The sequence below is a fragment of the Mizuhopecten yessoensis genome, unplaced genomic scaffold (genome assembly GCF_002113885.1).
Source record: "Mizuhopecten yessoensis strain PY_sf001 unplaced genomic scaffold, ASM211388v2 scaffold10961, whole genome shotgun sequence".
NCBI lineage: Eukaryota > Metazoa > Mollusca > Bivalvia > Pectinida > Pectinidae > Mizuhopecten > Mizuhopecten yessoensis.
In genome coordinates, this window is record NW_018408808.1 from 419,458 (window position 1) to 433,325 (window position 13,868).

Sequence of the window (13,868 nt, forward strand, 5' to 3'; positions counted from 1 at the left end):
TTAATATTGATGAGTTAATATTGATGAGTTAAAATGGAATGCGCTGTAGTGACCAGACTTGGTGGGAGTGCTGTAACTTGAGATCGAGACAGCTACTGTAGTTTGAGTCTGTAAAAAGCAAGGTGTCTGGGTCCGTTTGTAACAGAACCTGTACTAGATATCATAAAACAATGGGTAGCTATGCTTCATCTACTTCCTACATAACAAATAGGAGGTAATCTCGTCCTGGGAGATACATTCTTGTTTGTACTAAACAAAAGATAATCTCGTAGGGTGCAGGATAGGCTATAGGAAAAGGTGAAATTTGAACCATCAAGGGAGATAATTCATACAACACATACACCCTTAATAAAGGGGGGTTTCTAAAAATATTGTGAGAAGTATACGTGGGAGGCCTGGTCTGGAGCGTTATCTTATTTGAAATGCTTATCATTATTATATGTTAAAGGCTTTTCATGCAATGTTATTTGTTAAGGGAAATATATACAAAACAAAAAAATCTATTTTGGATGGAATTTTGACTCCTGGACAGTGTCCAGATGAGGTAATTTGGATCCAGACTGGAGTTTCTTGGCAGACAGACCTTAAATATACATACTGACCTTTCTTATGTCATAAGACCAGGAGCAATAAACAATTGTATCATTTGTTCCACATTTTGTAGACTAGTTTTATGATATGTCCCTAAAATGACCCCGTCTGTGGTTCATTTAGAGCCCACATTGGGTTGTTGAATCAGGTACCAAATTCCACCAGACTGAGATTTTCTGACAGTCAAATAGAGATATCTTTGTTAGTCTAACTGAATGAAATTGACATTCAAATTGAAAAATATTTTCTAACTTTGAAATTTAGAAACATTTTCTGACAGTCAGATCGTACAGTGATCACGTACATGTCCAAAAACTGATGCTGATGTCATTTCTGGTCTCTTGACTCTTTTTCCCCATGATCCTTTCTCCGTCTGATGATCTTTCATAACAAACACTAATTTACTACCATGTTAGTTTCTGTTGACCACCAAGTCTAATAAAATAGTGTTATTAGCTAGCTGATAATTCAGAAGTTGAACTAGTATCTTAGGTTATTCTTGCTTCCCCATTGCACAAATCTTGAGTTTGCTGGTAAGCAATATCATATCATGGATTCTTTTGATAAGAAATCTGTCGAATCATTCCTGATAAAAGAAAATCAATATGTTTTACAATTTTTTCTTCCGTATTTAATTTCCTCTGCTTATTGTTTATGTATTGATATTGATATATTTGAACCTCCGGATCAGACGTTCGCACACGTCAGTCAGCCCCTAAAACAATAGAATTCGTGTTGTGGTCTGTCTGTTTCAAATGTATTATAACAGTTAAAGGGAGTCAAATTGATAGTTTTAAATTGACAAAAATCTGTTAATATGAATGCACCCTTTATATAGCATTAAACAATTGTTAGATGCCAAGGGATCATTATGTGAACTGCTTGCAGTCATTTAAGAAATATGTTTATTTATTAATTTTCTGTCATGCCAGAAGCTTCTCGGTTAAATTACAAGGGTATAAATATCCAGAACTTGATCGTATGAACAATTTTTTATGATGCGCTTCTGAATCATCACAATATCAGAGGCTACAGATTACATTGTATGTAATGTGTTTACCCTAACCCTTTCACCTCTGTAGACCATAATGAACTCATCCATATCAATGCATGGTAGAGTCTACTAAAGTTACATAGGGGTGAAAGGGTTAAGAGCATGTGATAGTGTTGTGTTATGAAAATATGCAGAGATTTTGTTAATTTGTTGTTGTTTACAAATTGTTGAAGTTATATATACTGAGGCTTGGCTGTAGGTCAGGACCCATACAGATATAAAGTTTACGCTTGTCCAAGTACTCGTTCACCGTGATTAAGGCATGTTGAATCGGTTGATATCGCAGACATACTACCATTGTTCGGCAATACTTCATAACTGACTGTAACACGTCTGTGTGTTAAATCGTGTAGTCTATCAAGTTGTTCAATAAAAAAAAAAGAACAAATGTTCCATTTGATCATCTGCCATCCTCAGTGGTAAAGGCTATAAAAAATGTGAAAATATGTCTTTGATAATAACTAATCAGTTAATCAAATCAGGTCTAGTAATTAACGAACTGTCATAAGTCATTTTGGTCGTGACAGTTAGAACTTGTAGCTGGTGATGGTCGACTCTGCTAGTTCAGTAAATATACCGCTTAGCCATCAATTTAATATATATCTGTAGTAATCTAGTGAGGTTGACACATTACATGCTGGACAGTATACCAATCTATAACACAACCCAGTGTCATAACTTGTCCTAGCTGTCTGATAGAGCCGCCTGTTCAATGTCCACTGGAGTGTTTAATAGGGACGTCTGCTAATTTTTCTTATTTTTCAACTGCCTTTTGCAGGTCACAGAAATGATGAAATTTAACATGACAGACCATTTCTACTTAAGTAACATTAAATTAACTCTTTATAGGGGGGGGGGGGGGGGGGGGGGCTTATCTCTAATTTGTATAGATTGACATGCATTTGGCTGTGTTATGCTAAAATTATACTCATACAGTGGAACCAAAGTAATCTGCTATTAATAAGCACTGTTAATGATTTTTTAAAAAAGTGATACTGTCACCTATTACCAATCAAAATGAAGCTAATTTTAATTTCAAAATATGATTCTTTTCTTTATTACTCAAATAAAATACTGAATAATATCATCAATACTTCTTTGGTAGGTCTATTTATGGTGATTGTCTCCCCTGTATACTGATTATCTCCCCTTGTTGTCTCCTCTGTATACTGATTATCTCCCCTTGGTGTCTAACCTGTATGCTCATTATCTCCCCTTGTTGTCTCCCCTGTATACTGATTATCTCCCCTTGTTGTCTCCCCTGTATACTGATTTTCTCCCCTTGTTGTCTCCCCTGTATACTGACTATCTCCCCTTGTTGTCTCCCCTGTATACTGATTAACTCCCCTTGTTGTCTCCCTTGTATACTGATTATCTCCATTTGTTGTATCCCCTGTATACTGATTATCTCCCCTTGTTGTCTCCCCTATATACTGATTATCTCCCCTTGTTGTCTCCCCTGTATATTGATTATCTCTCCTTGTTGTCTCCCCTGTATACTGATTATCTCCCCTTGTTGTGTCATTTCAGAGACCTGAGTTACAACAGATTAAGATTCATCGGCAAGGACACCCTCACTGGATCAATGGTTCTCAAAAACCTGTAAGTATAAAAACTTTTATCAACTTCACAGATATTATCATGTGACTTTCCTATAAAATTAAATTCAACAAATGAACAAGGAGCCATTTAACTCCCCAAAAGGGGCAATAACCACCAAAAACACACATTAACTCGGTAACTCTTGAACTTTAAGTGAAAAATTATGTTGTTGATAAAAATAAACTTTAGAAAATCTTTTAAGAATTCTTAATAAATGTTTCATGTGGTAGAGATTAGGTGCTTCTACATGGCCGTTTCCCCGACAGAGAACAGTAATTATATTCCTGATTAAGAAATCAGTTAACATTCAGGCTGAGATGTAAAATTGTTACGCTGGTTTTGTATACAACATCATGTCTGATTAAAGACGTTGCATATTATATTCTGTCTTCTGCACTCCGTACACACACATCCGTGGTGTTTTAGAGGACATTTCGTACAGTTAGACAAATTGAAAGGCTCGGTCATTAAGTCATTGTGGTATCTGTTATGAGATTAAAATCTACAGAGAACCGATCAGAGGAAACCAACAGTGTAGGAACATTTACCATGAATGAACAGACAGTTACAATTTAATGAAACAGTGTCGTTTCCTGTCCATAACTGATCCCATTCCTGTAACAATTTGGGCATTTTTCTACCCAAATTGGATTTTCAAATTCTTAGTCTATGAAAAAGGAGACTTATTGAGCATAAAAAAAAAATACCTGGTGAAAAATAAATCCTTGTTATAACTTCACTCATAATATAAAATCTATTTTAATATGGCAAAACATCAAATATTTAAATGTTCCCACAAGGCCCCCCCCCCCCCCCCAATCGAAAACAAATCTGAAGTACCCTGGAAAATCACTGCAATGTTTCAGAAGAGTACAATGATGAGATCATTCTCTAACAATGATTTAACTTATTGACCCCTGTAAAGTCACATTTGAACCTTACCAAATCAAAGAACGGACATGTCCATTTTAAATATGTATCGTAGGGGTGAATAAGTTAAGGAGAGATTACGGAATGTACAAAAAATGTGGGACAAGTATTCTTAACTGGGACACACCTCATCGTAAGGACCTATAGTGTACCAATAATGTTCACAACTGTATACTTAAGTCAGAGTTCATATTCCATGGAAAATGTATACAAATTGTGACCAGTGTGTTACTGGTTTAAACAATAAAATTACCTCATACGTAATAAAACCGGAGTCTTCAAGTGCTGCACTCAAAGGAAGTTCACCAAACCTCACAACTGATATCTCAAGTTTCACCAAAAAAGTTCTAAAAATATTTTGACTTCTACCATATATATTGGTCTATGTCAGGTTTTATATATAATTTTAACAGATTTACCTTCGTAGCTATAGTCCCACCCACTTTGATAAAAGGGTGGACAGCATAATTAGCGTTCAATGAATTTGTTAGTCAGCTTGTCCATGTATACTTAACATGTTATTTTGCCCATCATGCTTCTGATGGCTGCAAGGTTTTGTGATGAAATTTTATGGTTGAGTAAGTCATAAATATACAACAGGTCAAGTTACACTATCAAGTACTCGCTCAAAAGGTCAAGGTCATAGCTGGGGTCAAATATCAAAATTTGGGGTCAAAGGTCATATATGAAATATCTGTCTTAAAGATAACTTCTGATTGTTTCAAGATTACATTTTAAAGTTTAGTATAGAATATATTCTTACCATTATGAGACAGCAAGTCGCATAATGGTCCAAGGTTCTAACCCTAAAGGTGAAGGTCATGGCAAGATGACATAAATTTAATAATTTAAAATATTGTCTTGACCATAACATCAAGGTATTATGAAAGATGATATGGTGAGTTGTGTGCAGAACACTTTCAGGATTTTACCCAAAATCGAGGTCATGTCAAGGGGTCAAAGTTCAAGTCATTTCAATGCTTGTCCAACCCATTAACATTTCATCAGCTCGAGATCGTGTTACGGATCTTCAAAGGTATACATGGTATATTGTGTGCTGTAACTAGCAGCTTACAAAATATATGGGATGGTAGACCACAGTCAACCCTTCCTCGATTTGTTGTAGTTATACAAAAATAATAAGAATTTAAAGTAAAAATCTGAAAAGGAAAACTTTTAAGCAAAATTCCAGGACAGTACAGACTGTTTATAGCACTCTAAAAGTTCAACGGATGCTACATACTCCAGTGGTATCTTATAAATTCCATTATGCTTTGAGAGGAGACTTACTGAAGGTGACCTCAGATTGTGGACTATTTAAGACTAAGGGCTTAGTGATAACCCCAAGTGTTTTACCTAATAAAATGGTTCATGGCCAAACCCGAACCTACAGAGGATTACTCGCCCCTGGAACACAGTTTCCGGATACGGTTGCCAATATTGTGATTATTGTTAGCTTTTCAAGGTGACGGAGTTGAACTACAAACCTTTTGCTTTATTCCGATGGCACACTCCCCGTAAAGTACACACACGTTGGCATATTTCTTTTGATTACAAACGGAACATGTGATAATTTGATAGATGATAAATGCAGTCTTATCAAAGTGGTTGCATTTTTATAAGGTCAATGCATTTGTTCCTAGTTGGTGGTCAGAACAGTGCCATACGCTGTGTAAACCTAGCCAAGATAACAAGTGATATATCGATGCTTCAAATACAAAAATGTTCTCTTATTCTGTTTCACAACCATCCAATGTGTAATTTTCAGTTTTGAAACTTTCTATTTTTAATTGTATTTAGGTAAAAATATACTCGCAGGTTAAAATATACTGTTGCCATTGCACATGTCACTATTTTGAAGAGTTTTAGTTGTTTGAAAATTTGAGTATTTGCACAGTACAGAAGTCACAACTGCCAGTCCGTCTCTTTACAAATGTTGTAATCCAGGAATTATAGATGCATAGCATCAAAATGAGAGATAAACAACATGACAATGGAAGTAACTCTTAGTCCGAAAAACACTTAGTCAAGGGAAGTAACTGTTGCTAATTCGTTATAGGAGGGAAAGAATACTCCAAGTCGGTACAAACAATGCTGTAGTGGAACTCTCTTTTTTTGCATGATTATCACTCGTGTATTGGTACCCTTTCCCTTAAGCATTATACATCAGTGCCAATCTGAAGTCAGCGACAGACAAGTTTCTAACGTAAACAGAGAGAAAACCTACGCCGATTCTTAATTGTGATCTTTTTGCACCATTAATTAACTCTTATGCATAATGCACAGGAAAAAGTTTTAAAAAGTTTTTATGATGAGCTTGGAATTTCTTGCATTGGTTTTTTGTTGACAGTTTCTACTTTTTTATGGTAATTACACAAAGCCGTAGAATATTGGCTTAAAGTCTGTCTGCCCCCATCAACTGGAGACTGCATATTTCACCTCCTTCTTGGCGTACATAGAATGGCTAGCTGTATAGGCAGGGCCTCTTATTCATTAGCAAATAATCTACATAAAGTCTACCTAACTATGAAATGCATGTTTCTGTCATACAAGTTTTTTTGGGGTATGGAATCCAATTTGTTTGCCAATTAAATCATTACTATGACAACAGGATACTTAGGTTACCGAAAACAGATTCTTATTTTTCGGATTTGTTTTTTGGTGATTTCTTTTCATAGTTTGGTAGAAAAGAATTGGAAATTTATTGGGACAATTAGTATTTAATTTGTTTAAAGAAGTTTAACAAGTATCAGTATTAACACAACTGTCATCGTAGCACTGTGGAAGCCTGCAAAGACATTACCATTAAGGTGGAGAGTCCCAGCAACCTGTGTTGTATCTCCATCAAAGGAGAGTTCCAAATTGAATTTGAAGCTGCTTGCCCATTTTCTAGAGGAGCTTTCAGAGTGACATGTGAAAGAAATATATTTATTATAATTTCTCTTTTTTCCCCAAATTATCTCTGCCGCAGGGTTCTGATCTGCGGAGATCTATAAAACAGGGAGTTATCCACTGTGCCACCGGTGTCATCCATAAAATGTACCCCCTACATAAAATAGATTTAACAGTAAAAAAACATTTCGAGGACTGTACACATGAAAAAGTGGTGGGACGTATACTCTGTATCTTAGATGTAGGAGTGTGTGGTTTATGATGGTAGATATTTTGTGAATGGCCTACACCAGCTATCGGAGGATCAGTGTATCTAGGCACTGCATACTTGTGGTGGGTGTATACCAGTCCATGAATGACATCAATGATCACCAAATTCTTCTCTTTGAATCAGAAAATTGTTCCTCACGTTTGCACTACCGCCAGGTGTGTGAACTTCGCTATTGATAATAAAGTCAAGCTCCGTCTCAAAGACAAGGAATTATGGGCAAAGACGTGGAGGACGATAAGATGCTAAGAATATGTATTTTTTGGAAACTTGACCCAGTGTCTAGATGAAGCTTTCCCCTTCAGATAGTAACTGTCATGTCCTATAACTGTGTGTGTGTTGATCCTACCATGTTTTTTCTTCTGCTGATGTTACTGGGATGTGTTATTGTTTATACGTTAAAGTTCAGGGAAACATTTTATTGAGTCTCCTCAAGGTTCTGTTGTAGCTTCTCTGCCAAAACAGTAGTTCACGTAACCTATAGGAGGTTTCTAACAATTACAACAAAGGTTTAGATTGCCAATTCTAAAATTTTCCCTTTAGATCTTAGTAAAGCAACTTGACTTGTTGCTCCGATGTGCAGCTGAAAACGGGTTTAATTTCCACAGGTTCAGGTGAAGAAAGGGTTTCAGGGGCTCAGTTGAACAGGTGTTCCGCTTTAAAACTCAACTGGCTAACAATTCTTATACCGTGTAGAGCTGAAAACCACACAAATGTCTGGAACAAACCACAAAATAAGATAGAAATTAAGAAAGACAAATGATGATAACAAACACATGATTGGTTCGAGATACGGACCATTTCTACGTGATGACTAAATAATTACACGTACACGTTTCTTGTTACATGTTGGTAGAGGGATTTATTCGTCCACAATGATGCTTAAAATTTGATAATAATCGTAATACAAATATAATGAGGATTTGGCTGAATTAAATCGTACCAAGAAATGACTGATGTGATTATGTGAAGGACTCCAGTTTTGCATCGTACTGGTATCCTACTTAGACGAGATCTATATATATAATATTTTTTATGCAGAGATATATGATGTTTTCACATTTGACCTTTGTTTTAGGCAACTTGACCACAACGAGCTGACCTGTGTATCTGGAAACGCTATCAAGGCACATCGATACATGGAGATATTGTAAGTCGTTGTTACATGTCGACATTTAAAATCAGCCAGTAACAAATTAAACTGTTGTAAAAAGGTTCATTTAGAAAATATTCTTTGCAAGGGAAAGATCCGAGACTCATCATGTTTTAAAATATAAAGTTAATTAATGCATTTACTTATATCTTAGATGTAAGAACACAGGGTTTCATTATTTTTGTGCGACCAGCATTCGCCTTAGCCAAATTGATGATCTTTTTGATCATAAAAGCAATAATCGTTAAGAAGGCATTTCCATACGGATATACCATGCTGGTCTCCAGTTTACGGATTATGATTGGCTGTCTAGATTGTGTCGTGTTTTGATCCTCCGGGAAGACGGCCACACAGGATCTGATGTAAGCCAAACCAGGATTACCATTAAGAACTCATTTTTACATCGTAATAACAATTTCGTATCTTTCGTAAAAAAATGTTGATCTGCAATATAACACGGAAAAAAAACTAATTATCATTAAGAATACATTTGATTCTGAGATGACGCTTTCTACAAGTGAAAAATGCTCAGTAGACATATCAACAGATTGTGCATCCAGCTGGTTTTTTGTGTTTTAAAATTTGTGCCTCTGACCACATCTCAGTGGGGGGAATATGAACGGGAGTAATCTGACAAAACTTATCAGACCTAACACCTTTATGGAGACCTCCTCTGTTGACAGTCAAAGTATGTCAGCTTACACAAAACTGCAGAAGAAAAAAAATCATTTTCAATTTTTGTTTCAGATTTTCTGACGAAGAAATATTATTTAAGAAGTTTTAACCAATCATCAATTACCGATGTTGTCAGCTTTTCTTTTGAAAATTATTTATTGTGAAAAAGAAAAACAAATGAAATTAAAGTTATGTGTTGAGAAGTGAGGCTAACAATGCTGTCTCGGACAGGTCCCAGATGGGACGGAACGACAGAAGTGAAAACGACATTTATTCGTTTGTCATTGGAAACCAGCACAAATGAAACGGACATTTTCATCGTAGCTAGCATCATTAAGTGCCCAAAGGGCCACAGTTATGCTTTTTCTGGCATCTAGGCCAATAGTTATTTTCATTAATGTCTTGTTTTGTCTGGCTCAATTCAGATCTGCCACTTCCACAATTTTTGATTGTCTTTCATTAGTGATGGCTGTGTCGTCCTCCTTCACCTCAGGTCTCTGTAACAATGATTACAGCAAATGTGTGTGTGGCTTAGCCGACACATACAGCTACAGAACCAATCACAAATAATAATACTTTCATAATATCAGGTATATCAAATTTGTGTGTGATGATTGGAGTTTTATCAAATGAAATATCATTGTTTTCTTTGCTTATCTCGATGAATACCGTCCCTTCTCTGTATTTAGTTTAGAAATGGTTATGATTCCGTGACATTTGGTAATATTTGATGTCAACAATTTTGTATCTATGATATCAATTGTTCAGAACTCTCAAGTGACCTTGACCAACAGTTAAGGAAGAAACTTCTGTATCATAATGTCAATAGGTCAAAGGTTGAAATAAAACATTCAAATGACCTTGACCTACAGTTAAGAGACAAATTTAAGTATTCATAGTTTCAATAAGTCAGAGATTGAAATCAAACCCTCAACTGACCATGACCCACAGTTAAAACAGACATTTCTGTATCAATAACGTCAACAGGTCAAAGGTTGAAATCAAACACTCAAGTGACCTTGATCTACTGTTAAGACAGAAACTTCAGTATCATAGTGTCAAAAGTTCAGAAATTGAAATCAAACACTTAACTGACCTTGACTTATAGTTAAGATAAAAACTTCTATATTTTTGTTATATTTTCTGATGGCTATAATACCATTATAAGTGTTTATTTTTTACTTCCAGGACTCTGAACAACAATAATTTGACTACACTCCCTGACGACATCTTCAGTAACATGAGGAAGCTCAGAACTCTGTAAGTAACATTGTTTCAACACGATGAGGGTTAAATTGATGGGCAAATCCTCTTAAGCTTGAGGATCAATTTTATGTAGTTGGCCTTAAGGGGCAAATTTATGTGTTTGACCTTGAGGGGAATCTGCTTGACATTGAAGGGTGAATCTGGTTCACTTTTAGGAACAAGTGGGTGTATTTGACCTTGAAGGGAATCTTTGTGACCTTGAAGGGTACTAACCTTGAGGAATGATCTTATTTAGATTTGCTAATGCTAATTAAGGAAGGAATCTCCGGTGTTGAGCTTAAGAAGATGAGACACTTCACCTCAGCACTATTTAGACTAAGGTTGGAGGTTTTCATAAACATTGAGACCACCTGGCACAGGTTTCAGGGGACACAACTCTGGAGTATTCAATCAGCCAGGGCCGAGTCAGAGAGACAAAGTATTGTAGTCAGAATCGAAGGACTTCTAGGGTTGTGTCCGAGCCAGAGAATTGTCATTGCTGTGCTAGGGATAGTGGAGAAGTTTAGACAGATGTTGGGGATACATCATCAGTGCAGTGTTTATAGGCGGGGATCGTGTGTCCTGCTGAGATCTATCTCTGTGAAGTTTATATCTGCACACAGACATTGCAGACTCCCTTACATCTGTTCCTCCCCTCCCCTCCTCCCCACTCCCCACTACCCCCACTCCCAACCCCCATCCCCCATCTCTGATGTAATCTACGTTCACCTGTGTTATATCAAGCCCTGTTAGTGTTAAGGTTTTTCGTCATAATGCTCACAAATAATAAAATCTTTTGTAATAATATTAAACAAAAAATGACATATATTCATACACTAGAAGTCAAAATGCTGTATTTGTTTTTCTACTTTACATTATAAAATTTTAACAAGATGTTTTGATTTATCATATAAGTATATAGTGGAATGCTTTAGACTGAGCATCGGTTATGTAAGTATTGCAACAGGTATCCTAGGGTCCCCCTTCCTCCCCATGTTCCATCTCCAACCAAGCTGTATCAGATCAAATCAGGTTTACCGGATGTTAGCAAGTCAAGTTTCCAAATCCTGAGATCATTCCTAATTACTCTGCTGAATGCGATAATGTCGGACGACATTGGGCAAAATGAGAAACATATTTTTTCCTGACAATCTCTTGTTTTAATTTAATTTTTGTTTTGTTGCTTGATCAGTTCATTAAGCGATTTTGAATCAAGCAAGGGAAATCTGGCAGCTGAGAAATTATTTTTGAAATATCTGAAATCACTATTGAATGAAGGCAGAGAAAACAGAAATTATATAAACAGTAAACTCTTCACTGTAATTTGTGTTTGTATGTAGGCTGGAATCATTTTTTTCTGACTTTTTCATCTAAGCATGATCTAAAAACCACACGAACACGATACTGTGTCTAAATTTAGACTTTTTCATCCAAACATGATAAAAAATTCCACCAACTATCATGGTTACCTGGTATATGTCTAAATATAAAGTCAGTGTTTTTTGGTTGTCGGGTGATCACATTACTTGATGTCTACCTCTATAGATAAAGTGTTAATAGCTCCTTCTTTAAAAATTAATCATCAGAAAATTAAAAGGTAGAGAGTTATGGCACTGTATGTTTACTGTATACAGACCTTGAGAAGCTTCTTTCCTGTTAAAAGTAAAAATTATAAATCCCAGTCACTAAAATGTTTTTGTGAAAATCAAAATTATAGAAAATAAAGTTATTTCCTATGTAAATACAGAACTCTTTGCTGTATCGTAAATGGGAAAGTTTTTTAAACACCAAGTCAGAAAAAATGCCTAACAATTTGGAACTCTTCTATGCTGAAGATACTTCACAGAGTGCTATCAGGCTATCTGTCTTAAATAGGACTATTTTTTCAAAGATCGTCTGTCAAATTTTTGTCTAGAAAACTTTGTCAAGTGAATGTTTAGGGAGCTACATACTACTAGACTTGTGATTCTAAGGAAGAGTTGAAGATGGATTGAGGGGAGTTGACGGGGATGGGGAGGCAAGATATATCGTCCAGTCGGTGGCCAGGTGTTTCTTGTCATCAGATCAACTTGATTCCTGTTCCTTCCCTATCAAAACATAAACATGGTAACAAGATAGTACATACCACTGCCGGAAAGTAGTGGTGGTGGATTCCTGAAAGCATCATACCAGGTCATTCTAAAGCTTGAATTCAGTGTGAAGTGTGTATTGTGTGTGCGAGGGGGAGGGGATGGTCAACTAATAGCATGGTCAGCCAAAAGCTTGAATTTAGCAGGTGTGGTGTGAGGAGGGGGAGGGGGTAGGTAGGGGTACCTGATAGCATGGTCAATCAAAAGCTTGGTGTGTGAGTGGTAAGGGGGGGGGGGGGGGGGGGGTTGTTACCTGATAGCATGGTCAATCAAAAGCTTGAATTCAGCAGCTGAAGGGAAAGAAGAGTGTACAAATGTTTAAATTCTTGGTTGATGAGAAATCTTTTGATGTCCCAGCACTATTTGGTTAAGATAAAGGTTAATATTTATAAAGAACGCAAGCATAGCTTTCCAAGTTAATGTTCAGGCCTTGTTATTGAATAACGCTGCAAAATTGATAACCCTCAGTTTTCAAGATATGATGTGAGAAAGAAGTTTTTTCAACGGACTTCCTGTTATCATTTCTGATGAAAAAGACGGGAATCTGGTGAGTTTGATACAGGATTTGATGGACATATCTGCACTTTGATGTCGCATAGGGCATCAGCATTTTTTTCACCTGGAGTTCATTACAACATGTTGATGACGTACAGACAAACAGTATTACTACTACCTGTGGGGGACGGCGGAAATCGTTATCTTACAAACTTCCTTCTGGTTTCTTAAGTTACTTCTACTGAAATTTGAAACGAGCTTTAAGAATGCATGTGATGTGTCGGAGAGAGGAAGGTGTACGGGGAGGGGTTGTGATCAGGCTGTAGCTCCACCAGGATCTGCTGACCTGTTAAATTCGGGGGAACTGCACCACTCCTAGGACCTCCCTCATCATTAGTTACCAACCCAGTACGATTACCTTGTGACTGTAAGGTGACTTCAAGCAGCACATCAATGGCTACAGCCAACAATCATTAAGATAGAACCCTAACCTTGGACATAGACTACATGTGAATTTTGTATACGAGTCTGCTTTGTGGATCCGAAAAAAATACAGTGATTTATTCATTATTTTTGTCTAGATTAACAGTAAAAGGTCCTCTGTAGCATCAGGGTTAATAGTAAAATTCTCCCATTTCCCATAGCACCAGAATTGAGGGTAAAACATTTTTCATAGCACCAGAAGGATAAAAAGTTTTCCTTAGCCCCAGAATTAATGGTAAAATGTTTCCCTTAGCAACAGAATTAATGGTTAATATTTTCCCATAGCACAAAAATTAATATAAAATATTTCCCATAGCATCAAAATTGATGGTAAAATGTTTTTTTTATAGC

The 13,868-nt window shown here is 36.4% G+C and overlaps 1 protein-coding gene across 2 annotated transcripts in view; it reads left to right on the plus strand.

The window, feature by feature from the left end:
• LOC110464107 (protein slit-like) overlaps positions 1–13,868 on the plus strand; it is a 123,544-nt gene that overhangs the window by 69,669 nt on the left and 40,007 nt on the right. For both annotated transcript variants that reach the window (XM_021519161.1, XM_021519162.1), the window contains exons 5-7: positions 3,176–3,247; positions 8,416–8,487; positions 10,354–10,425. In XM_021519161.1, coding sequence (XP_021374836.1) covers positions 3,176–3,247; positions 8,416–8,487; positions 10,354–10,425 — 216 coding nt within the window. The remainder of the gene's footprint in view (positions 1–3,175; positions 3,248–8,415; positions 8,488–10,353; positions 10,426–13,868) is intronic.